Source organism: Lissotriton helveticus, chromosome 8 (assembly GCF_964261635.1).
Source record: "Lissotriton helveticus chromosome 8, aLisHel1.1, whole genome shotgun sequence".
Taxonomy (NCBI): domain Eukaryota; kingdom Metazoa; phylum Chordata; class Amphibia; order Caudata; family Salamandridae; genus Lissotriton; species Lissotriton helveticus.
The window spans coordinates 11627867-11655507 of record NC_136069.1 but is presented as its reverse complement, the minus strand read 5'-3'; the positions used below and the strand labels follow the sequence as shown (position 1 = coordinate 11655507).

General features: G+C 46.7%; 1 protein-coding gene across 1 annotated transcript in view; it reads left to right on the top strand.

The window, feature by feature from the left end:
• Positions 1–4499: 4499 nt before the first annotated feature.
• LOC144773375 (uncharacterized) overlaps positions 4500–27641 on the top strand; it is a 127206-nt gene continuing 104064 nt past the window's right edge. The window contains exon 1 of the mRNA XM_078658345.1: positions 4500–4815. Coding sequence (XP_078514471.1) covers positions 4500–4815 — 316 coding nt within the window. The remainder of the gene's footprint in view (positions 4816–27641) is intronic.

Genomic DNA, 27641 nt, shown 5'->3' with positions numbered 1-27641 from the left:
GTCAGCTATTTGGACAATTCGGACAATTTCTCTATCTAAACCTAGGCTAGTTATACTATTTTCCAGGTCAGTGTACCACCCCCCAATGTTGCAAGTGTAAGGATCCCCAATTTCGATTGGACAAAGGAAGAAGACAGGTCATCACACCACCTAATATTTCAAATGTTGCCGTCTTCTATTCAAATTTATGTTCGCGCCCATCAAATTCAGGTTCTCATGAAGTCTTCGTCTCATAAAACAATGGATGTTCTATTCACAAATACAATGTATTTTTCCAGAGTTCATTAGGTGAGATTCCCAGGAGCATCTTCTCAGTCAGTCAGCTCCTTGAATAAAGTCCAAAGGTCACTGCTCTAGAGACTTGCGAATCTCGCGCAGTCGCAGTTTCAATCAAGATGGAGTACAGCATTATACGACAGGCCAAGTTTCAAAGTGCAACATGAAATGGAAAAGAAACAGTTTTAGAACAGAGAATAAATAAATACACTGTATACCATGAATTTCTACACTATACCCATTACATTATAATAAACTATAGCATTAGGATTAAGCAGAACGAACAGCTTAGCAAAAGCAGCAGTGCAAGCTTCTCGCATGTGAGAACATAGATCAGCCATCTTAGTTCTAGTGCGCAGAAGCGACAGATTCCCTCCAAAGCTGCGAGTACGTCATGTCACGTGGGTATGACAGACGCATGCGCAGTAGAAATTCCCGCGTAGTAGCAGCCATTTTATTTGCAAGCATTTTAGGATTAGAAAACACATAAGCAAGCTTCACTCGGATGCCCAATAATGAAGAAAGTGGGGCAAATTTGTAAGACAAACATATTGGTTAATTCGTTAACGTTATTCGAGGTTCTTGATTATAAGCAAGTCGCTTTTCGTGCGAATTCTTGCTCCATCAGCAGGATTAGCCTCATCTTTACCCCTTGATTATTCACACAGCCCACTGACATAAGGGGCTCCCTTAGCAGCTTTTGATTGGCTACACAGCCCACTGATGTAAGGGGCTCCCCCGGCAGCGTCTGATTGGTCACACAGCCCACTGACGTAAGGCGCTCCACTAGCAGCGTCTGATTGGTCACACAGCCCACTGAAGTTAGGGGCTCCCTTAGCAGCGTCTGATTGGTCAATCAGCACACTGACGTAAGGGGCTACTTCAGCAGCTTCTAATTGGTCACACAGCCCAGTGAGGTAAGGGTCTCACACAAGCATCTTCACAATAAATTGTATTCAATCTATCAATATAAACCTTTATTCGATTATGCATCATAATCATAAAAGATAGAAACATAAAAGCCACATAAATACCTTAAAAACATTAAAATATACAGTCCACCGTATCTCGATCAGATTGCACATTCTATAGACATTAGGTACATTTTGAGAAAAGCGGGACAGCCTATCATTCGATTCGAATAAAACCCCTCGATTTTATAAGTGGTAATAAATACTTCTTACGCAAAGAATCATAAAATTTACAGACTAAGACCAAGGGCCGGATGTACAGTGGAAAATTGGATGCGTAAACGGGTTTACGACCCGTTTACGCATCCAATTTTCCACTTGGCCATTTGGCCATGTGCTAACACTATTTTGCGAGTCGCAAATAATTTGCGACTCGCAAAATAGTGTTTTGCGACTCACAATTAGAAAGGGGCGTTCCCTTCCTAATAGCGACTCACAAGCTATGTATGAATGTTTTGCGACCGCAATTGTTGTCGCAAAACACTCGCAAATACCCACCCTCTTCAAGAGGGTGGTAATGCAGTCGCAAATGGGAAGGAGTACCTAGGGGACCCCTTCCCCTTTGCAATTTTTATATCTTACGGAGTTTTATATATCTCGTGAACTTGACCCGAAGGTATCGGGTTTCAGAGCGCTTTACATAGCACCAGTTGCCTTACATAAGGACAAATTAGTTTTTGTTAGGCACGGAGAGATTACGTGATTTTACCAGAATCACAGGATGTTCAGCGTCATTGCCTCAAACCTGCTTCTCCAGATTCGAGGTCGACTGTCCTAGTTGTTAGGCCTACTCCTCTCCCCAAATGCAGGTATAAATATTTAAGGAGCAGGAAGTTGACCAGATGTAAAGGTAGTCCTAATACACCAAGGATGTCCCAGAGCTTTGATCGAAGGTTTTCATTTCATTAAATAATGAAGTGAAAACATATTTTTTTTTTTAAATGCATCCAGTTTTACTGTAAGGAAAATGGGCTGCATTTTTAAAAAAAAGCTTCTTTAATGAAAAGCAGTCCCAGACTTGGAGGTCAGCTGAGACCAGTAGGCCACCATCCCTGGTGTAATGGTTAGTGGTCCTGTAGACAACAGGACCGCCACACGTCATCCACAGGTCAGGCGTGGCCTGCGGGGAGTAAATATAAGGAAACGCCCGCTCGGGGGCGGGAGTTCGGACAGTTCATTGCATGTGGTTCTTCTGTGTCCAGCACTGGTGCCGCAAGCTAAGTGTGCGTGCAAGCCACCCGCGCACACCCTCACAACACTGGCAACGTGGGGGGCCGTGACCCCGCTCGTGCATCCTGACGCAGTCCCGTTGCTGCAGCTGAGAGCATCGACCCTCCAATCACGGTAGGAGAGCCGCGGCTGCGTTGCCTTACGCACACATGCACGCATCGCCACCGGGTGAGTGCACCCTGCCGTGCGAGTCACCGCGGTCAGGCCACTCCCGTTTGGGGACCGTTTTTTGCCTGGAAACACCCAATAAGAGGCTGCTAACACGCGCCCCACACCACAGGCTCAATCTCTATGTGCCCATGAGCCACATCACCTGCAGAGCCCACCAGTGAAGCTGTCAATCATCCCTCGGCCCCAGCAAGTTGGCCCCTCTGCGCTTCAGCGTCGTGCTGCCTGCGCCACCAGTGAAGTGCACGTGGCGTGCATTCCTCACTGGCCCAGCACCCCCTGCTCTGACCCGCCATGATAGACCATGCTCAAGCTGCAGCACCCACCCACACCCCGTTCCAACATGCAGCGGAAGGGGTGCTACTGCCTTTCAGAGAATTGGAGGATCCAGCCAGGGCATCACTCAGGTGGAAAATATGATTGAGCGCCTGAACAACTACTTTGTCGCGACTCGGGAAACCAACGAGGCAGTGAAGAGGTCGTTGCTACTACACTACACTGGATATGAGAACTTTAAGCTCTTTAAGCACCTGCCTAACACGGGAACGGCCACGGACTATAATGCTGCAGTTGCCGCGCTTGATGTCCATTTTGATCCCAACTGAACCCTGAGTTTGATCAGTTCAAGCTGCGTCAAGCCCGTCAGAGGAAAGGAAAGTCCATGGACACATTCTACTCCCGGTTATGCAAACTCGCCAGTACGTGCACCGAAGTTGACCAGCCAAAGAAAATCGGGGTGCAGCTCACCCAAGGCTGCAGAGACAAAACACTGAGTGTCCTCATCCTACGCCAACCGAAGATCGCGCTCGAAGACATGTTGATACTGGCAAGATCACGCGACCTGTCGGCAGCAAGGGTGAACGAGATGGACCAGGCACTCTTCAAACCCCAAGGATGGCCCAACACCATCAAAACAGAATGAGCAGATGCCCTCAGAGCCAAGCAAAATGGAGACTCCTTCAGGAAACCAAAACCGGAAACATCTAAACCGAGGTGCGGATACTGCGGCCACAAGCCACACGCAGCAAAAGACTGCCCTGCAGAGGGGAAGACCTGTACCAATTGCGGCATACCCAACCACTTTGCCACTGTGTGCTGAAGATGGAACAGGGGTCGTGAATACCGGACCCAAAGACCATCCACCCGAGCGGTGCTACAACTGTCTCTGACGGAACCAGCACCATCCGAAGACGCCCAAAAGAAAAGCAGGAGGTACCAGGAGCCGATTGAAGACTCTTCAGATGAAGATGAAGAAGAGGTGTGACTATTCTAATTCGCACGGGAGCTCAAGCGACGACACCGGCATCAGGCGACGTGCATGGTCCATGTCGCTGGAACCAAAATCAAATCAGTCATCGACACTAGAGCAACTGTGAATGTAATGGGTCACCAACAATACCGACTTCTACAACCATGTCCGCCAGTGATGCCATCCAAGACCAGGATATACGCATACGGGGCGGACACACCCCTTCCACTGAAAGGGAAGATTTCAGTCCCCATCAAAGCAGATGACCCGGAAGTCACAGCAACGATTCACATAATCGACTGAGAAGCAGACACCTTACTGAGCAGCCACACGCAGAGGACCTGGGCCTCGTCTCATTTGCCAGGAGGATCTAAACCCACCAGGTAGTGGAGCTACTCAGCCAGTTCCCAGAGTTGTTCCAAGGACTCGTTTGCATCAAGTGTGACCCCATCAAGCTGCACATTGACAAGTCGGTTGCCCCAGTCGCTCTACGACACAGAAGAGTGCCATTTCATCTACGGCCACTGGTAGAGAAGGAGCTGGAAACCCTGGAAGAGCAAGGCGTCATCGAGAAGGTGTCAGGACCAACGCCTTGGGTGTCCCCGATGGGCATCGCACAAAAACCGAAGCAGCCAAGAGCCATACGCCTCTGCATAGACATGAGGTTACCGAACAAAGCCATCCGAAGGGAGTGCCACATCACACCAACAATGGACGACATCATCACGGACGTCAACGGGTCCAAGTGGTTTTCGAAGATCGATCTAAATGCAGGATACCATCAACTTCAGTTGTCCGAAGAAAGCCGATACATCATCACTTTCAGCACCCACCTAGAGCTATGGAGGTACAAAAGGCTCAATTTCGGGATATCTTCAGCAGCAGAAGTATTCCAAAACACGATACGGGAGATGCTGTCAGGTTTGCCAGGGGTGCTAAATGTCAGTGATGATATTTTGATCCATTCAGCGACCGCCGCTTACTACCACTAACATCTCCGCAATACGTTAAAACGTCCCAGCAAACACGGAGCCACGCTCCAAAGGGACAAGTGTCAATTCTTCCAACCATCCCTCAAATTCTTCGGGTATGTTTTCAATCAGGAGGAAGTCCATTCAAGGCAGAAGCCAAAGTCGTTGAATTGAAAAGCCCAAAGTAAGGGAGTTCGAAAAAGAAAAAAACACAGTGGGATAAACTGCCAGACAGTATATATGCCGCACCAACCGCCAAAGTTATCCAATAAATGGACATATAATTTTGTAACACAGTGCAGATGGAATTAGAACCTCCTCAACAGATGTGTCTCTGAGGTAATTTGCAAAAGTCATAACAGGGGTGCATTGAAGACTTTCCAACCCCAAATAACATGTCCAGGAGTGAAACAAAAGGTCCTTACCATATATTAGAAGAAAATAACCATGTAAGCAGTACACGGGGTAACAGTGAGGAAAAGAAAAAAAACGGCGCGTAGAAAAACAAAAAAAAAAAAAATGGTGGCCACTAGTCAGGGAGATGCAATTTAGGCCATATCTCACTCAAAAAAACGCATTTTGAAGCAGAAACTTGCCCATACGTGGCTGGACACTTCTGACGGCGAAATCAGCTGTTTTCGCGCAGGAACACTGCAGTGGAGTTTGCCCTTCAATCCTGAGCGCTGCTCATCAGGACGGAGCGTTTCAAGTTGCGGCCATCTTGGACCGCCGCGCGCTCTCCGTATTAGGTGTTTTTTAACAAACACATTTTTTGTATGTATATAGCATATTGATTGTATGATATTTATTCTTCAAGCCTTGAAAAAGTCTTAGTACGGACGAAACACGTGTCGGCTAAATTGTGTGCTGGGAATCTTTAAGAAATTAATAAAAAGACAAGGAATTATCAACTGATGACGTTCTTTGACTATTTTAATGCTATGCACATCACATGAATCATTGGTTTATTCTCATGTGCTTAGGAACATATTGGGTTCCAGACTTTGTTTTTGGATTGGTACACATAGTAATGGGCGTGCTGTAACAGCTTCTTTTCTTGTGTATTGATATGCATGTTCTTTTGTAACGTGCTGATAGCACCTCTAGGTAGTAGGTGTTCGAAGCTACTTTAGCAACCCTCTATAACTATAGCAACAAAAAAACAAATTTCTCACGCTCTTTATTGTCAGTTATAGACATGTTGACCTTATTGATGTGCGGGTCTTTCCCTCATAGGGAACACTACTATCAGTTTTTTTCTTATAATAGAGTTTTCTGTTGCCCAAGATGTTAGTTCATCCAGGATTGTTCCTGTGTAATACTTTGCCTCTACGTCAATAAGAGCGATTAGTCGATAGTTATTTAGAGCTTTCCTGTCACCCTGTTTAAACATTGGACTGATAATTGATCCTTTCCAGGACTCCGGGGACTGTTGTTGTACAGTTTATGTCTTTAAAAACCAGCGATAGTGCTTTGCTCCAGAGTTCCGCGTCATGTTTGTACAGCATTGGGGGGATGCCGTTAAGGCAGTGGCGGTTTCTGTGCTAGGGTGTCGGGGCTCCGCCCCCTTTACTTTCACCATAAAAAGGAAAGCAATGTGGAGTGCTAAATCTGCGTTTTTCGTTTTATAAAAATACATATATGCACACATACAAATTTACTTGAATTGTTGCCTTATCTTCTGCACTGTCTACCAGACTGCCACTTCCGTCACAGTGCTTTCTCTAAATTTACGTTGCTCACATGTAGAGAGTATTTGCCGGGCTGACAATCTCTCCGCCCTGAGGCGTGTGAGGTCATCAGCTTGGCAAAGACCTTGCATCAAAGACCAGTCACTACCCCCTGATGACGTGGAGGTGAAGTTAACCCCGGGCGTTGGAGACACAAGCCCTGTAGCCCTAAGCCTCCACGTCAATCAGAAAGGAGAGCAAGTATTTTCACCCCAACTTTCCCAGCTCACATGACCCACCCTGTGACGAGTTGGAAAGGGTGTGGTAAAGGCTGCAGTTGGAACTGTATGATACTGCGCAGACTCGACTTGAGTCATGCGTTGTAACGACATACATCCCCATGCGTGGAAAAAGCATGCATTGTAACGACATACATCCCTTCCCGCCGCATAATATTTAATCCTAGAAGCCATTTTCATTCCGGGCCCAGCAGCATGTGTCTGTTCAGAGACGCACATGAATTACTGCCAGTGTCAGGCCACTGAGGCCAGCTGGACTCGTGCTGGTGATGACGGTCGGTGGGGGTTCAAAGGACGAGGTGCTTATTGCGCACTGCACATCAGGTTTGTGCCGTGCGTCTGAAGGGAACCTTGCAGATGTGCTGTATTAGTAGTTTGGGGTAATGTGCTAGCACTTTCCCTTGGAAGATGTCAGAGGTTTATTGCTGTTGCCGAGCATGTGTTTTTAGTAGACCCCCTGGGTGTTTGTCATTAGGGGAGGGACAATGGTGGCAGAGGGCTCGGCGAGGTGTACAATTTATTTATTTTAAAAGTTTTATATAGCGCTAGCTTGACCCGTAGGTATCAGAGCGCTTTACAAACACACAGTAAACAGCAGAAGGTTATTACATTACATAGTAGGCAGTAAGGAAGCAAACAACAGAAAAAAATACAGCATTGTAGATAAATATGCAGTGGAGCGGAGGGGAGAGAACAATAAAAGAAATAGGCGAGAGTGACACAGTCCGGTCACCACTATTCTTGAATGTCCAGACAGAGAGCGCTCTAGCTGCGCTGTACTCGAGCTGAATAAAAGGTGGGGAGGAACGCGGCCACATTGTGGAGATGAGGAAGCCGGTGGCAGAGGCAGACTCTATCCGCTTGTGAGCTGCATGCATTGCACTGTGGGCGCTGATTGAGAGCGTTTTGTTTTTAAATGCAATAGCGAATGTACTGCTATTTTAAAATACATGGTGTGAGCAACTAATGCTGGCAGGCTCAAACGATCTTATTGCACTTTGAGCTGGTAGTTATTTTAAAAATTGTGTCCATTCTACTTCTGGGCTGATTAAAAAGTTCGGGGGGAGTCACTCACCTACTGCACTCCCGCCCCGGTCCGCCGCGTCCATTCTGGGCATTTGATGCGGAGGGTGAGGAGGAGTCCAACATTTCCGGGCCCATAGCAGGCAGGTCAGCGCTCTAGCTGCCCCTCCCCCCACCCTATCTCCTATATATGTGTGTGGGACAGCGTCCGTGCAGCGGACGCGTGCAGCGGGCGCGATGGAGGCGCGCCGAAGTTGCGCCAAAGTTACGCCCGTCTGCGCCCATCCGCGGCCAGACGGGGCCCGGGGCCAAGACCTCTGGGCAAATCAAGCAAACCCACATTCATTATGGGAGACAGGAACTGTTAAATCTATGTCCTCCAAGGGCGGGGCGGTGCTGGCACTCTATGGAGGCTCTTACACCCCAAGACTGCCCACTGTGTTCCTTTAATGGTAGGAGGGAACCGACTAGTGGGATATGCAATAGGAGAGTCCAAGGAGGCTTGCTGAATTGTAGATCATTAAGTAAGCACAGCAGTCAGATCTGGGATCTCCTTCTGGATGAGAAGTTAGACTTTCTCTTCCTAACGGAAACTTGGCTTGGGGAACACTCTGACCCAGATATAATAGAAGCTATCCCACCAAGCTACTGCCTGGCCAGATTAGATAGGAGCGGGGGGAGGGGAGGGGGGATTGCCATTGTTATTAAGTCTCCACTTGAATGCACTTTAGAGCCTATAAAAATAGATAATTGTGAAGCTGGATGTTTTACTCTGAAACTAGGGCCCCAATATTCTGTGTCGGGGATTCTCGTATACAGACCCCCGGGAGGGTTTAACGATTTTAAAACTAGCCTGGTGGAGGGTATTGCTCATTTGGCAATTAGGAAGAGCAGACTTTTGGTATTAGGAGACCTCAACATCCACCTTGAAGATGAGCAGGTCAAGGAGGCCATAGACCTAAGGCAAGAATTGCAGGCTCTAAGTAAAGTAAAGTAAAGTCCCCATTTGTAAAGCGCACAATCACCCGTAAGGGTCTCTAGGCGCTGGGGGGCCGTCGGGGAGATTAAGCGAGCTATTGCCCAGAGTCACATGGTGCTGGGCTAACCTGCCGCCGGAGCCGGGGATCGAACCGTGATCCCCAGATTCCAGCGTCAGTCGCCCTGGCCGCGGCGCCACACCTCTCCTGGCTCTACAATTAGAACTAAAAAATACTACTCCAACCCATAAGCAGGGCCATCTTTTGGATCCAGTGTTCGGAAGTTGGGACGGAGTGAGGGTGGATACGCCCCTTCCTGTCCCTTGGTCGGATCACTACATAGTCCCCTTTAAAATTCATATTTCAGCTATTGACACTCATAGAGGGGAGAATAAGAGCTACCCCCGTCGCAAATGGAAGCAATTTTCACAAGACACCTTCAATAAGTTGCTGCAAGAAGGGGGTCCGGCGGGGGGCGATGACTGCGAAAGCGCTAATAATAGGCTAGAGGAACGCATTCTCGGTGCCATCGATGAGGCGGCCCCGATGTATCTAGCTAGGGTAGGGAGCAGAGATAAAAAATCAGCGCTGTGGCTCACTTCATATCTGCAAGCTGCAAAATCGGTCTGCAAAAAAATGGAGCGTAGATGGCGGGTAGACTTCTGCCCTCTGAGGAAGATAAACTACAAGGAAGCACAGAAAAAGTACCAAATGATGGTGCGAGGAGCTAAAGCCACCCACTATAAAAGGCGTATTGGGGAGGCAGACAACTCAGTGAAAGAACTTTTTAAGATATTTAAGGAGATCTCTGTGGTAGCAAACTCTAACACCCCTGACAATGACTCGGTGGCAGAGTGTAATAGAGTAGCTGAATACTTTGCGGGAAAGGTCAGAGACATCTATGCTACCTTTTCCAATAAACCTGGAAGGGGAATACATTTTGAGGTAGTCAGGGGAGCATATAATACAGAAAAGGGCCTGAAGTTCTTCTCTGTTCCACCCCCCAGAGGCTCTCCGTAGCATCTGTCAGGGGATAAAGTCTGGCTCCCCTCGGGATCCGGCACCCCCTAGGGTGATGGGAGAAAGCCTCTTGGTTCTGGAACCTTATGTCAGGCATATACTCCAGATTTCATTCTTCTCGGAAACACTGCCTGAAGACTGAAAGAAAGCGGTTGTGCTTCCCATAAAGAAAAAACCCAATGTGAGCCATGATGTACTTGAGAATCTGAGGCCAATTTCTCTGCTCCCATATTTAGCCAAAGTGGCGGAGAAAGTGGTTAATTGTCAACTGATGGCTCACTTAGAGAAAGCTAACATCCTACACTCCTCTCAATCAGGGTTCCGGGCGGGTTTCTCGACGGAGACGGCCCTATTGAGAGCGACTGAGATCCTGAGACGTGGGGCGGATGCCGGACACACCATGGCTTTGGTGATGTTAGACCTCAGTGCGGCGTTCGACACTGTAGCTCATTCCATCCTGCTACAGTGTCTAAGCAAAGCGGGAGTCACGGATTCCGCACTGGGGTGGCTGAAATCCTTCCTCACAGGTAGAAGCTTTCAGGTTCAACAAGGCTCCTGTAGATCAGCAGAGATGGCCTTAGAACAGGAGGTGCCTCAGGGATCTGCCCTGAGTCCAACTCTTTTTAATCTATACATGACCCCCCCTGGCTGAAGTGGTGCAAGCGTATAGAGTAGAGTTGGTCTCCTACGCTGATGACACCCAACTGCTGATCTCTCTGTCTCAAGCACCTTCAACAGCAGCATCCAATTTTAAGGCTTGTATGCAAGCTTTGGCAGTATGGATGGACTCGCACTGTCTGAAGTTAAATGGATCCAAAACGGAGATAATGGTGGTGGGTGGGGCCAACCTGAGCTGGACACCGGACTGGTGGCCAACATGTCTGGGTCCAATGCCTGTTCCCTACAAGGAAGCAAAGAACTTGGGAATATGGGTTGATCCCACTCTGTCCTACGAAGGTCACATTCTTCGCCTAGTGGGAAAGTGTTTTGGGGTGTTGAAAACACTTAATCACACCCTAGACTTACTTCCGCTGGATGCCAGACGCACTATGACTCAGGCGCTTGTGACGTCCCGTATGGACTACGGTAATGTCCTGTTTATAGGCGCCACAGAAAAAAGCCTGGGGCGCCTGCAAGTCCTTCAAAACACAGCAGCTCGTCTTGTTCTAAGACTCCCTAAAAGAGCAGCATACAAATCTGCTCTAGCGGCTCTACACTGGCTACCGGTCAGGAAGAGAGTTATGTTTAAAGCTCTCTTAGTGTGCCACAGAATACTATGGCATAAAGCTCCATCCTATCTTCAAGATCTAGTACTTAGGTATGAGCCTAACAGGGCTCTACGCTCAGAAGGGACGGGCCAGCTGACGATCCCCCGTGTAAAAAGAGCGAAACTCGGAGGTCGCTCTTTCAGAGTGGTAGTGGCCAGAAATTGGAACAGACTCCCGATAGGCCTAAGACTGGAAAAATCTGAGACCAAGTTTAGAAGTCTTTTAAAAACCCACTTGTATAATCTTTAATGCAGGTTGTAGGCGGAGGTGGTGCTAATTGCTGCTTGCTAATTTTATCTCCACAGCGCGGGGACACGCCGAGATGGCGTCGCCAGGCGCTTTATAAACTACTTTATTATTATTTATTATTTAGAGAGGAGACAGCTCCGATAAGAAGGACTAGGTTAGTTGACGTTGGTCATGAAAGTATTTGTTTAGGAGATGGAGTTTCAGGTCCCTTTTGAAACAGGAGAAGGAGGGGTTGCATCTGAGGACTCCAGGGAGAGCGTTCCATATCCTGGGAGCGTTGCCAGTAAACTGTCGGTATTGGGTGGTTTCCTTTTTCAATTTCGGAGGAATAAGAAGGAGTGAGTTGGAGCTTCTTAGTGTTCTGGATTGACGTGCTCTACTCAGTTTGTTATTTAAGTAGTTGGGGGCCGGAGAGTGAAGGGTTTTGTGTGTGATGCAGGCCAGTTTATAAATACATCTCTCTTCCATAGGGAGTCAATTGAGGCAGTTGAGAGCTGGAGTGATGTGTTAAAATCTTTTAACTCCAGATACAAGTCGAGCGGACATGTTCAGCACTGCTCTTAGAGGGGCTTGGTGAGCTTTTGGAGTCCCTGTAAGGATGGCGTTCCCGTAGTCGATTTTAGAGAGAACTAGGGATCGGACTACTGTCTTGAGGTCATCGTGGGGTAGAAAAGGTTTCAGTTTCTTGAGGTGTTTTAGTGTCAGACTCACCGTAAACTTGCACAGGAACAGAGACGCTAATTTCCCAACTCCCTCCAGAAGATATCCCAGGGATCCAGACAAGCTTACAAATATACCTGGACCTAGACTATCTCCCAGGGGGAAGGGGGAAGTGGATAAAATAATAAACAAGAAGAGACTGGTCCTGGAGCTGGTTCTTGCGTTCTCTTCTGTTAACTCTAGTCCGACCTGCAGACTTTTCTTTCTATGAGAACCTATAATAGAAGCACAAAGATATTTACCTCCTAACCTACACTATTCTATTTCTACTCTTATTCTCATCCTACCTTACCTACCCCTAGTGTCCAAGATCTGCGCTCCTCTTCTATTTTTGCTTGTACTATTTTCTTATCCTTTTCTTTGTAACTCAGATACTAAACCTACAAAACAAATATGTTACTCATTTACTCCTTAAATTCTCCTCTGAATTCTGATATTACTACTACAATATTTTTTACTCACTTCTCTTACTGTGTCACAATCCTGTAAGTGTTTTTCTAGGCCTCACTTATTTTCTTTGTTATCTTCGAACCTTACTATGTACAGTTTTTCTTTCTATCGTGATATATTACTACTGTTATCTCTTTTTCTTCTCAAAGACCTTCAGTGCTCAAGTAATTCCTGTGTCAAGGTAAGTACTTTTATTTAATCTTATCATCTATGTAACATTAACTAAGTTGTCATTCTTATCTATTGCCACTTAGCTCTGTATTCTTCTTTATTTCAGGAACTGCAGCAAATCGGATTCCTTCTCTGGAAAGTAGTCGTTTCTCTTTCCTAAACTCCTTCAGACTTGAGGAGAAACGAGTGATGAGGCACCAAGATGTCTTCTTACTTCAGACGCGAGAAAATGAAATTATACTGAGTGTCCTACTCCCGACGGGAGTTGCGGACAAAAAACGGGTGAAAGACCCGACGAGAAAACTAAGTTTTTAAACACCTTGGAACCAGAGCTATAATAATAGGTACGCACTGCGGGAAAACTTTAGTGAAGTGCGCAGCGTTTACACCGCGCACGCTTCAAACTGCCTCTGAACACCGGTGTGGCAGAAAGGGGAAAAACAACTAGACTGCAATCTCGTTTTCGAGATCAGCGGCCATCTTGGAATTTCGGGACCGCTGGAGGTCCGACCAGCTGCTGATTCCTGGCCGTCCTTTACCTTTCAGGCTAGAGTTTTTACTTGACCGTATGCCCATTATTGTTAGCACACAATTTGGGGTTCTGACATTTAGAGAGAAGAGAGCACTTTTAGCAGAGTTTTTGACGTGAGCCTCCATTGAAAAGTTCTTTTCAAGAGTGATGCCTAGAGACTTAACTGAGTCGGCTAGGACGAGGGGGCAGTTTAGGGCAACCAGATTCTTGAGCCCCTCTTGGATTGGACGATGGTTACTTTTTGGAGAAAATAGGATTAGTTCTGTTTTGTCTGGGTTGAGCTTTAAGTGGTTAATGTAGAACCAAGTTTGTATCTCGGTTAGGGTGGTATTGAGGAGTTGGATGTCACTGGGAGACTTGATTCTGAAATAGATTTGGGTGTCATCCGAGTAAAGGTGGCTATTCACTCCGGCTTTTTTCAATATGATTGTGAGGGGCTCCATGACGAGATTGAAGTGGGACGGTGAGAGGATCGAGCCTTGTGGGACCCCAAGTGTGACTTTTGTTGGCTTTGAGAGACACGAGTTGATTTTAATTTGTTTTGAGCGGTGTTGAAGGAAGGAGGTGAACCATTTTAGAACTGTGCCATTAATGTCGGACCGTTTTGACAGGGTCTCCAAGAGGGCTGCGTGGTTTACTGTGTCGAATGCCGCAGAAAGGTCAATGAGGATGAGAAGGCAGGCATCTCCTTCGTCTAGGGCCTTGTGAATGTCGTCCGCGATGGGAGGTTAGAGATAGGTCTGAGGTTGCTAAGATTGTTAGGGTCAGCCCAAGGTTTCTTGAGAATGGGTGTGATTTGTCCTAGGGAGTCTGGACACAGCCTTAGGTGAGGGAGGCGTTGATGATTTTTGTCCAGAAAGGGGAACTGATCTTTACGCAACACAACGCCTCACAGGATCTCAGAGATGAATTAAAAAAATCGACAACGCCACCCTTCATTTAGTGATGTAATTAATGCTTATGAACAGAAACCTATTTTGATTTACAGATAGGGCTGTTCAACGAGAGAGATCCGTGCCTCAAACAGTATGGTAGTAACAAGGGTCGAAGTTTAGATAAAGAAAAGACATCACAATGCATAGACTGCAACTAGGATCTGTGAATGATGGTTTGTTTACATAAAAACACAGAGGAGTCGAGTTGCATGGCCTGGCCTGGCTGGAAGGCAACTTCCCTCCAGTTCATCAGCCAAATGAGGTAAATAAACATGCCAGCTGTGCTCTGCCCATTTAGTTAGGTCATTGCACCTAGGGCGTTAGTGATCCAAATCATTAATTGTGTTTCGTTGTTTGCTTGAAATGGAAATAGGAGTGTGGGCGTTTTTATTGGGGGTCGCAGGCATGTGTGGAAAGGCGTTGCTTTCCATACTATGGTTTTATTCCAATAAATGTTTTCTATAGTGTGTATGTTCGATCTCCTGACAGGACAAGAATCCTGGGGCCTTATTTATGAGTCCATGCGTCACTTTTTGTGACGCACCAGTGGTGTAAAAAATGCGCCTTGTTGAGTCATATTTACAAAGTGACGCATCTAGGTAGATGCATCACTTTGTAAACCCCTGCGCCACATTATACCTGCCCCAGGTATAATGTATGCAGGGGGGGCGTATTGACGCGAGGAAGGGTCGTAAAAGTGACGCAGTGAAATCTACGAGATTTCACTGCGTTACTTTTAGGACGCCGTTGCGTCAAAATCGTGCGCCTGCCTCACAGCAGGCGTAAGACTGACGCAGGCCCTTTCACATGAGGCTTGCCCTTGTGAAAGGACGCATTGCTGGAGTTGCGTCACTTTTGTGATACACTCCAGCAATGCGTCACTTTTGCGCTTACAGATACGTCAGAAATACTGACGTATCTGTAACTCCTTGCGACATGATGCGTCATACATTAAATATGACGCATCATGTATGTCGCAAGGAGTGTGCACTGAGAGGTGACGCATCGCTGCTTTCAAGCATCGATGCGTCATTTCTCATAAATGAGGCCCCTGATCTCTGTCATTGCATTTCTGCCTGTAAACTCAAGCGGTATGGACAGAGTGCATACATGATCTGACTCTGCCTGAATAGACCACAGCAGAGGGATGCAGTTTACCAGAGAGCGTGCTGTATTATTCCTCGCTTGTGTTACTCATTCCATACAAAACTGAGGCCTTCTTGCCAAAACAGGAATGTTTTTAAAAGCTCAAAACAAACATTTTTTAGATCTGTTTTTGCAGTCGATTCATTCAAGCTGCAAAGCCTCAGAGTTTGTCATCGGAAAAATAACTACTTTTGATACAAAGCTACCAAATCAAATACATCCTCCTTAACTGACAGAAGCAGTGCAGTTACAAATGTGGAGTTCAATATTTGATTGTCTGTCATAAAATTGATTCCTGGGTGGAAACAGACACAGCAGCACAAGACAGAGAGTTGTTTCTAACTATTGCATTTTCCTGCCTTTCAGAAAGGGGTTAATAATTCCCTTAACACCTTCGCTGCGGCGGCAATTCCGCCACAGCAATAGGGGGGAGGAGGGCCGCGCGGCGCTCCCATGCTCGTGACAGAACCGCTCCGTCACGAGCCTCGGGCGCGTTGTGCTTGTGACGGAGTGGATCCGTCATGGCCCCGCCCACTCAATAGAACACGCCGCGAAGGCGCGCCGAGCGGGCCGTGACGGAACCGCTCCGGCACCAGCACAGCGCGACCGAGGCTGGTGACAGAGCGGTTCCGTCACCAGCATGGAAGAGGTTAAGGGTGAGGGAGGCTCTCTGTACCTCTTGAAGATCCAGATGACAGAGTGCGCTGTGGTCTACCACAAATCTGAGGTCGGGGTGTGGCTGCCTTGTCAAGTGGTCGAGGTGAGCCCGCCTCATCAAGTGGGATTAAAGCACATTGGAGCCAACTGCCTTCAGAGGGCTCCCCTTGTGTGGGAATGAAACATTAAGATACTGTGATTCCAGGCATGCACTCTGACTGTTCCTACGGCTTACAGCTAGTGTCTGACTGTTTCGATCATGCTATACCTCAGTGACAGCAAGTTAAACACTCGCTGCTGACATCAGTCACTAAGGCTAGAAAGCAGGCAGAAATGCCCATGAATGACATGAGAACTTCCAGTGTGACTTGTTAAAAAGCATTTTACTTTCTGGAGTGGCCCTCATATGCTGGTAAATATACACCTACTGGGCCTTTTGTAGTAATTTGGTACCACCACTGAGTGGAATCATGAGGTCTTAACTTGCCATAAGGAAACGTTAGGATGTGGGACTGACATAACGTGCCTTCTCGCCCACAACTGAACAAACCCAGCCTCACCACTCACAAACCTCACCAGCCGCCACTCCGTTAGGACCTGGAGCACCTGCAAGTCTGCCCCTGGCTATTTGCCTCTTTATCTGAGATGCTGTTGGGCCATAGCATTACGCTTTGAGGGAGGATAACTAATCTAAGCCTACCGCCGGGGTTCCCCCTGATGAGGTTGTGTTTTCCCGTAGGAGTCACTTGGCTCGGCTGGAGTGGGGTTAGGCATTGGTTCATCCCTTTTTGATGTTGCTTCTATCCCTTCTCACAATCTACATTTCCTTGTCTGCTTCTTCATCCTTTTGCACTATATTGTTTTTTTTTCTCATTTTATAAACTTTATTTATTAGTTTTAATCACAGCCATACATACATGATTGGACGACACGTTCAAGATTGACAACAGAATAGTTGATCAGACATTAATTTCAATAGCATATTAGACATTTCCTACATGACCCACTTGCCTATGCATCTCCATTTCAACCGTAGGCGATACACAGGGACCTCCTCGATACTTATTCCAGTGTGCCCATTTCCTATCCCATTTCTTGGGACACCCCTGTGCCTTAAAAACCTTGGTCTCTGCCAACATGTATCTGTACATTTCTTTAGCCCACAGGGTGATGAGAGGTGGGGTCACTCCCCCCCCAACCTTTAGCCAGCTCTCGTTTCACCAGCGTGTATCCCAGTGTTGTAAATTGCTGTTCGACTTCCATGAGATCAGTCGCCTCCCATATATTCAACAGTCCCAGTTGCGGCGTTAAAACTATGTCCTTCCCCAAAGCTGTTTGCATGTGGTCTGAGGCATCCTCCCAAAGGGCACGTATCTTTGGGCAACTCCACAGGATATGGTAAAACGTGGCCTGCTGACCACATCCCCTCATACAAAGATTGTCAAGTCTAGCACCTATCCTCGCCAAAACGTTCCGAGTGATGTATGATCAGTGGAGTATCCTAAGTTGAATCAGCCTAAGTCTCCGTGTGATAGCCGCTTCTCGGGGGGACATAAGCGCCGTTAGCCAGTCTTCGTCATCTATAGGACCAATGTCATCTTGCCACCACTCCCTGAGCTTCGGAAAGGTGTCTGGCAAGTTATTACTCAACTTTCTGTGAGTTAGAGATATTGCCTTCGAACTGAGGGGCCCATCTAGCAAGCGGTTGTGAGAAGTTAGCCTGGCATATGATGTCAACTAGTTCTAGTGGCACCTTGCACCGGTCTAATCGACCCTTATTGATGGTGGTTGTAAAGTCAACCTTATAGAAAGCTATCCTAGTGGTAGCATGGACCTGCAGTCATCAGGCTAAGACTTCAGAGAGCGTATTAAGAAAGTTGTTTTACCAATTATAATCCCTTGAGTACCAAATGAAAGGACACCACACAAGGTATATATCAAATATATATGTATTTAATCTAAACACAACCCCTCTGCAATCTTTATGAGGTCAGAGGTCACAGTACATTACAAGAATCTCAATTAGCATACGATAAGTTTCACAATGCCCTAGGGGCCTCACAAACCATATACTAAAATAGTGGTATAAGAACCACGTCTGGAATAGAAAGCAGGCCTAGGGCCTGTGCAATCACTGGGGCTACTCTAAACAACCAAAGGTTAGGAAGTAGGAGGCCCACGGGAGACGCGTGCAGTGTCTAAACACAGCCGCGGTTTACCATTGACTTTCTATGGGAAACGAAGAAGTTACAAAAGTACAATTTAAGGACACTTCCAGCTGGACTACGATGGAACCCTTTTAAACTAGGACACTTCGAGAGTCAAGACCCACGGGAGCACCGGAGTACTCATGTTACCTCACCCAGGGAAGCCGGGTGCATAGGTGCCTTTTCGTGACGGGTTTCGTCGTCGTTTTCAATGGAGAGCTGCAAAGAAGTGCTGCATGCGACCAGAGGAAAAGTGTCCGGGTGGATCCAAGGGTGGATCAAAGATCTGAAGAACCTGAAAGCAGAAGGGACAGAGTCTGGGTCACTTGCCAGTGACCAGGATGGCGATGGAAAGCTGCCAGCCAATGTCGGGTGATTTCAGGTGAAGAAGTGAAGCTTACCTCTTCAGCCACGAGGTCCAGGAGGCATCGACGATGACCAGGAGCTGGATTCGAGCTGTCCCATAAAGGATCTAGTTGACTGCGGTGTCAGTATCCGGATTGGACCCAACAAGCCTTGGCAACCGCAACCCACGACGGATGTCAAGATTGGCTTGATTGCAGACCAGCTAGGTCTGTGGCACTTCTCCTTTGGAGGGAAGCTGGATCAAGCCTTGAGCAACCAGGAAAGCAAGTTAGATGTAAAAAAAGTTCTTCGGGGGCCTCACTAGCCAACAGGCCAGGAACCGGGAAGATGCATCAAGCTGAAATGCAAGAGCGGAGCCCACGGGTCATTCGTGGAGTGTGGGGCTCTGAGCTTCAGTGCAAATGGTACTCGGGGCTGGGGCTTCAAGCATCTCAATGCACAACTTTGTTGATGCTTCAGAAAGTGCGTGCAGGTAGCAAAATGCAGGATGTCCAGGAGTTCCGGTCCCACAACTCTTGTGTCCGCCACATGTCTCAGCTTTGCTGTGATTGAAGGTCGGGGTCAGAGATGTCTGGAAGTCCATGTCCTGTGTCGCAGATTATTTGGGATCTGGTGGGAGCCTCGAAAATGCAGACCGGCAAAGTTGCTGTTGGTGCCTGTTTGAACAGAGTGGTTGCTCCTTGACCACAAGGGAGATGTCTTCCGTCTTCCAGTCGAAACGGAATGTCGAAGGTCCAGGATGTATGTATCAAAGTTTCGTCCAGGGTAATCTAAAGTCCCAGGGACACAGCTCCTATACTTATACTAAGCTTGTGGGCTAGACTACCTGAAAGGTCCCTCCTATGGGTGGACCTGGGGAGGGGGTGGTTACACACCCTTCCCTTTGTTCAGTTTCACGCCAGAGCTGGGGCTGAGTGCCCCAGCAACTGGTTTGAACCGGGCTATGCATGGAGCACCTTGTGTGCCCCAGACAGTGTCTGAAAAAGCATTCCCTGAATGCAACCCTCCCTGCCCCAATACACTGAAGCCTGTCTGGGGAGGTGCTGGCACCTCCCTGGACAGGAAACCTATTGTTCAAGCCTCCCCTGCCGGAGTTTCGTCCAGCAGCAGGAGGCCAGACCCCTGTCCCCCTGTCTGTAGCAGCAGCATCCATTTTGTGATGCTGGGGCTCTGTTTAACTTTTACCGGGTTTAACAGGAACTACATGTCTTCTCCCTCTAGAAGGGTGGAATGTTACCCCCACCGCCAGGAATGGTGGGTGGGGGGGGGGGTAGTGTTCCAAAGTGTTTGAAACCTTACATGACATGTTTTGATAAAGCCAAATCAAAGTTAGCATTAACTGCGAGGATTATAATGCACGTAAGAGTATATGGTATGGCTATATCATAGAACAGCTATAAGGAGATGGTTCCGAAAGCTGCAGAGGGGCTCAGCTCATGCTAGGGCACCCCTCACATAAATCCATGCACTCTGCCTCCAGGATTGTCGAGGCCTGCCATAGGAGTGGCTCATAGGTTCTTATGTGTATATATATATATGTGATCAAGGCTATCCTTAGCCGAAACGCGTCATGGTGGACTGGTGCTGGGCTATATTTAAATAAAAGAAAATTTTGCACCTTCAAGGGTCTCGCTGGTTCCTGCTTGCGTGCGTAGCTGCCTTGCTGCGTTTGCTGGTGTTGGGGATCCAACATACCTCATATATATATATATATATATATATATATATTACCTACTGGCGGTCGCCAGTAGGTATATATAGTTAGGATTTTTTCTCTATGGGATTTTTGAAAATTCTATGTCTAATAACTTTGGCGTTTGTGGACGGAATTGGCTGAAATTTTCTGGAAAATGGAACATTTTGTTTCTGAGCAGCCCCTGGAAATTTGGGGGGGGTTCGTCAAGGGGGGGCCGAGAAAAAAGGGGGGTCCCAAAACGTGTTTTTAACATTGAGTTTTCCATAGGGCGGTTGGCCTCACTTTTAGCCCGAACGGCTGAATGGATTTGCACGAAACTTGGCAAAATTGTAGGGACTGGTAGCCCGATGTGCCTTTTGTAGGTCTCAATATATGTGCTCCAGTGGATTTTGAGAAATTAACGTTCAAAAAAAGATATATATCTAGAGCCGCGCCTGGAGCGCTCCCAGGTACGCGTACCGGGGAGCGCTCCAGGCGCGCCACGCGACTTGCGCACGGCAAGCTGATTGGTTCTCGGGTGTCTATAAACATTCGAAACAGTCCGCAGCGGCCGCCATCTTGTGTCTCGGTAGGATTGAGACACAAGAGGTGGCAAAAATCAAAGGGGGAAATGAGCAAGAGGGGGCAGGGTACACACCCCCTGACCCCCTAGGTTTCATGTGGGGGCCATAAAAGGCTCCCGCGGGTGAAAAAAATAAATAAAAAAAAAATCGATTTTCGCGGGGGTGAGCGCCCGGTACGCGCACCGGGGAGCGTACGGGGGAGCGTACCATGGAGATTAAAAATGACAGACTTTTAAAAAAATAAAGCTTCTTTTTAAAAATTGGAGGTAGTTCTGAAAAGAACTTTTTTTTTCATTTTGTTGTTTTATATATTTTTTTTTTTGTTTTTGTTGTTTTATATTTTTTTAGACTTTTTAAAACAATTTTATATTTTTTTTGGATTTTTTTCAAGGGAAAAACAAAAACAAGGATTCAAAAACTGCTCAACAGGAGCAAAAAAAATTTAAAATTTAGGGACTGGAAGAGCAGCGGTGTTGCTGTTTCTTTAGGGCAATCAGTTCAACACTCTGCTCCCCATAGCAGAGCAGTTCGTCACACTCTGCGCACAAAAATTTGATGCCCGCAAACACCGGCTGAATGTTAGGGATCATTCTTCCACGGGGTGGTCCCGAAGGTGTTGCTCCACCAGTGGAGGTGCTGCCGCCATCTGTAGGTACATTCCGTGCCAGCTCTCTGACACTCTCCCTGGCAAAGTTGTTAGGGTGTCTTCTTTTGACATGCCGGATCAAATTGGCATTGCCAAAACTATATTTTTTCAGAGGATTGCCTCTGGATAAACTACTCCCACATATTTTGCATGTTACTTTGGGAGCGTTGACTTTTTTCTGTCCTTCTGGGATGTCGTAAAATTTCCAGATGAAATGGGTTTTTTTCTTTTGCTGAGGAGGGTCCTCATCTAAAAATCCCTCTGAATCACTGCTGGATGACTCTCTTGCAGCCATTGCTGGAGATCAGAAAAGTAGGAGATAGAGTAGACACAACAGCTCTTGCTCTCTCCAAGTACAAAGCAATAGTGAGAGAAATGGGTGGGTTTCACACAATTTGGAAAAAAAAAAGTTCTGAACCAATGAAAAGTGTTATTTTAAAGTCACATGGTTTGACGCGCTTACGCTACGCGCCCCGGGGCGCGCCCCGGGCGTGTATCGTAAGCGCATCGGGGCGCTTACGTTGCGCGATCGTATGCGCTTCCGGGTGCGCTTACGCGGTGCGTCATAAGACGCATCTCGCGGCTACGCGATACGTGTCTTATGACGCAAGGCGTGGCGGCTACGCGATACGTCACGATGTTGTTTTCGTTCTCGGCAATAGCGCTTCCGGGACGCGCATTAGTACGCGCCCCGGGGCGCGCCGCAAGATTGCGCTTACCCGTGCGTTCACCTGTCCGCGCCCCGGGAGCGCACTAAAAATAATATTAAAAAAAATAAATACATTTATAAAATATAAAATTAGATTTAAAATGTATTATTTTTATAAAGATTTGCTATTAAAAAACCTATGAAATTCACTGAAAAAACCATAGGTTATAGACCATATATAGTTAGGAATTAGCATTTACAAAACCTTGAAAATTCACTGAAAAAACCATAGGTTATAGACCATATATAGTTAGGAATTAGCATTTAAAAAACCTTATTTTACTCACACAAAACCATTGAAATTCCATATATAGTTAGTTGCACTAACTATATATCGCGCACCCGCAATCCACTGCTGATGATGTCACATATTACATCATTCATGACATGGTCAGTGACATCACTGATGACATCACTGATGACATCTCAAATGACATCACTGATGATATCTCATTTGACATCAATGGTCACATCAATGATGATATCATTAATGTGACAATACAATGCATCTCCTCACACTTTAATATAACCTCTGTTACACCCAGTGTTAAATACAGAGTATAATTTTTGAAACCATTGACACACCAATACTAGTTACTACATACGCACTCACTGATTCCTACGTCTACACACACATTCACTCATTCACCCATACAATCATTCATACATACAATCACTCATCTTTAGAACACTATCATATGCACTCATACACCTATACAGACACTCACACTCTGCCACTCATCCATGGAGTTACTCACACACCTAGTCAGTCCTGTAAAGAATCAATCACAGTTCCATTTTCTAATCTACACAGTTAAACATAGAGTACCTTACATTTTCAAACATATACTAACACATACTTACTCTCTTATAGAATCATTGATACAAGTACACATTGATCTGCACAGAGTCACACACCTCCCAGCCAGCCATACACACACTCAGTCTCCCATACAAATACTTGTGCAACCAATCAATAACCCATATAGCTACTTATATAGCTACTGATCAACACATGCAGCAGCTTGCACAACAACAGACATGCTGATGCACACTTTCAGACAGTTTAGTCACTAACCCGTGCATTTAGTAAGACGCATTTAATCACTCACTCATACAGTCAATCACGCACCTACTAAAACCTTCATTCAGACACTTATACATCCACTCATTCTTCAATATGTAAAACATATTTAAACTTTACAGAAACACATAATCACTGGATGTTGTCATCAGTGATGTCATTTGAGATGTCATCAGTGATGTCATCAGTGATGTCATCAGTGATGTCACTGACCATGTCATGAATGATGTAATATGTGACATCATCAGCAGTGGATTGCGGGTGCGCGATATATAGTTAGTGCAACTAACTATATATGGAATTTCAATGGTTTTGTGTGAGTAAAATAAGGTTTTTTAAATGCTAATTCCTAACTATATATGGTCTATAACCTATGGTTTTTTCAGTGAATTTTCAAGGTTTTGTAAATGCTAATTCCTAACTATATATGGTCTATAACCTATGGTTTTTTCAGTGAATATATATATATATATATATATTATATATATATATATGTATATATATAGATATAGATACAGGTATACTATATCTAAGCAAGGGGTGATTACACCCCTGTGGTGTCAGTTTGGATGGCCAGCCAGGGGTGGCATAATACATGCTGAAGCCCCTGGTAGGCCTTGGATGCACCTATGCCCTGGGTACCTATGGTAGACTATACAGAGACTCACAGAGGTGACCCAGTAACCAATCTGGTATGTACCTAAAGTACATGGAGTCCATTTTACAGAGAAAGCAGATAGACTGGGGCCCTGAATAGCAGGGTCCCAGTCCAACTAAGTCGAAAACCAGCAAAACACTAGGAAAAAAGTGGGGGCAACCATATAGTCAGATTCCAACTTCCTACAGCGGTCTTCCAGAGGGGACGACTCTGGTATATCTGTGAGGGATGGGAATGCCGCCCGACCAGCGTGTCGAATCTGTAAGTACCTATCCATTTCTCCTCGTGCTAGATGGTATTGTTTCTGGAGATCACCGAAAGTGACTATTGCTCCCCTTCTAACCAAGTCCTTCACCGTTGAGATCCCGATGAGATCCCATTTGTCAAACCCGGGCTGATAACACAGCATGTCCAACTTCTGAGCATACCACAGCGGTGTAGCCTGCGAGAGGCGGCCCGTCCATCCCAGCCAGGAAGTAACAAGACGCCAAATTTCCAATGTGTGTTGGGTGGGTCCTAAAACCCTCCCTTCATTTTTCCTATCAGAGGTGTTCAGCTCCCCCAGATATCCGGAGCGGTCCGTTTGGTATCGATCGAGAGCATATGCCGGGTCATCTGGGGGATGATATATCCATCGATTGACGGTCACCTGTTGTGCCGCCCAGTAGTAACGCTGTAGGTTAGGGAGTGCTATGCCTCCTTTGTACCAGCCTTTTGTCAATTTCTGCAATATGATCCTGGGGGCCCTCCCATCCCACAGCAGCGTGCGAATCTCACCTTCCATGGCTCTGAAATAGGAGTCTGGGACCCTTTGGTACAGTTATGTAATATGTAAAGAAAACAAGGAAGAACCAGCATTTTAAAGAGTGCTGCCCTCCCCACCAGTGTTAAAGGCAGAGACCTCCAATGCTTCACGTCCGCTCTTAGCCTGGCCAACGGGGGGGCCAGATTGGAGCTATAAAAACAAGCTGGTACTGAAGTGACAAATATCCACAGATATCGAAACCCTTCCGTCTCCACCGTAAAAGGGTAGTCGGCCGGGAGGCGGGGAACCTCTCCCCTCAACATAAACAATACGGACTTCTGCCAATTGATCGCATATCCAGAATATTTACAGAAATTTGTGAATATATCCAGCACTACCCTGATCGATTTGTACGTGGATGCTAAGTATAACAGTATTTCGTCCGCGTATAAAGATATTCGGTCTTCTACCTCATCCGCCCAACGCATCCCTGGCACCATCACGTCTCTACGGACCCAGGCCGCAAGAGGCTCCAGCACAAGAGAAAATATCAATGGGGAGAGTGGACTTCCTTGCCTAGTTCCTCTCCGTAACTCGAACGTCCGAGATGTAAAGCCATTGACCCTCACCTGTCCCACCACGCCGGTATATAGAAGCTTTACCCATGCTACAAACTTAGGGCCTAATCCCACCTTCTTTAGGAATTCGAACAAATACGGCCATTCAATAGAATCGAATGCCATTGAGGCGTCCAGAGATAGTACCTCCGCATCCTCTTCAATATATTTCCAACGAGCCATCACATTATGCAGGCGCCGTATATTGAGGGCCGTGTTTCTACCTGGCATAAAGCCAGATTGGTCTGGGTGGACCAGAGATGTAATAACTGTCACCAGTCTGTTGGCCAGGACCTTTGCCAGTACCTTTGTCTCCACGTTAATCAGCAAGATTGGCCTATAAGAGCCACATGTATCCGCTGGTTTGCCCTGCTTATGAATGACTACTATGGTGGCTAGTCGCTGATCTACAGGTAGACCACCCACTGCCAGCATCTCTTCATACATGGCTCTCAGGTGTGGCAAAGTCAACGAGGCGGTGTCCTTCAAAAACTCTACTGGAATGCCATTGGGCCCCATCGCCTTACCGGACTTGATCTGTCCCAAGGCATTGCTTATTTCCTCGTTCGAAAGGTCCGCCTCCAGGGTCTCCCGCTCCACATCTGAGAGGCCCGGCACATCGCTGTCCAGGAGGAGCTGACGGGAGTCCTCAGCCGTGTAGGGTATAGAAGGGGAGTACACCCTCTCAAAACGATCCGCAAACTTCTCCGCTATGTCCTGTGGATGAGTCACTGTTTCACCTTCCAGTGTCGTCAGTTGGTGTACCCACCTGGACCCCTGCTCTCGCCTTTCTAGCCACGCCAGTGTCCTGCCTGCCTGCCTGCCTGCCTGCCATAGAGTCGGTGCTGGGTGGCACAGTTTTAGCCACTATCTGTTCCCTAGTTTTTATCCTGTATTCATCTTGCTTCAGTAAGAGCCTGTGACTTGTGTCTGGGGAGGGATCTTGTGAGTGCTCCCGTTCTAGTTCGAGAAGATCTGACTCTACCTGGACCAGGAGTTCACACTTTTTGGCGATATACCCCGTCTTTAATGACAACGCTTGCCCCTTAAGAACCACTTTCTATGCTTCCCAGATTATTTGTGTGGAGTTGACTGAGCCTACATTCTCAGCAAAATAATTCTCCGTTTGTGTGCGGAGTTCTTCCCTAATATCCGGTATGTGTAGGAGCAATGGGTTGAGAACAATAGTGGTGCGTGCTTGGCGTTCCCAGTGCGCATATTCCACCCAGACTGTGGAATGGGCCGATATGCCTCTGGGTAGGACTTTATATTGGGCGAAGGTACCTATTGAAGACAGGTGCATGAGGAAGTAATCTATACGTGATAGACTACCGTGGACACTAGAGAAGTACGTGAATAATGTATCAGTTAGGTGAAGCGCACGGCCTACATCTGTCAAACCCAGTACCTTCACAAAATCAGCCATTAGGTCATTAGATTTCTCCCTAGATTTCGGTGGGTGGCAATCAAAGGTGTCATCTAAGGTCACGTTGTAGTCTCCCCCCGTGATACGTGTGCCCTCTCTGAGTCTCGTCAGCCTACTACCTAGGTCCTCCAATGCCGCCTTGCCCAATGAGGGCGGTAGATACACTGAGAGTATGTTGATTTCTTTTCCATCCCACTGGGCCTCTGCCCCTACGAAGCGGCCCCTCCGTGTCCACCCAAGTCTTATGAACGATAAGGGGCGTACAGCCCCATGCATCAAGCTAAAAACCGGTCGCAAACGGAAGTTTTGGCTAGTATTTTAAAACAGGCGAGGATGTTTGCATAGACGGTACGTGAGTGGAATATCATTTAGTAGTTTTCCCTTATGCTTAGCTTCACACGGCTCGACAGATCTTTGATATATATTTTAGATTCCAATCCGGACTTGGAACGTCAATACACGTGTTATCTCTCAGCGTGACCAGGTATTTCTTAGCTTGCCATATTTACGATTGAGGCCACAACATCAGGCACGTCTTCACCTTTTCAATTTTGATGAAAATGTTGCCATTTTCCATACTAACACACGGATCGCTTCTTTCCCAGGCACACTTGGTTGTTTTCTTGCTCCCATTTCACAAACAAATACGGTGTGTGAACCCTGGCATTTTGCCAATCTGATTGACCACATCAAGAATCTTTCATGTTTACAACTCTTTTATGTTATATTATCCTCCTCTCATTTTAACTTTGCTTTGGCTTGTTTACATAACATGCCCTCGCCTAATTAAATGAGGCAATGGTAAATACTGTACACATCAACCAATGATGTATGTTATGTTTTTTGTAGATTTTACCCTGTAGAAGGGTGTATGCTAACACCCGAAATGCACTGGGAATTATCAAACTGGAACCATGCATAATGAAACTTATGACTTGTTCC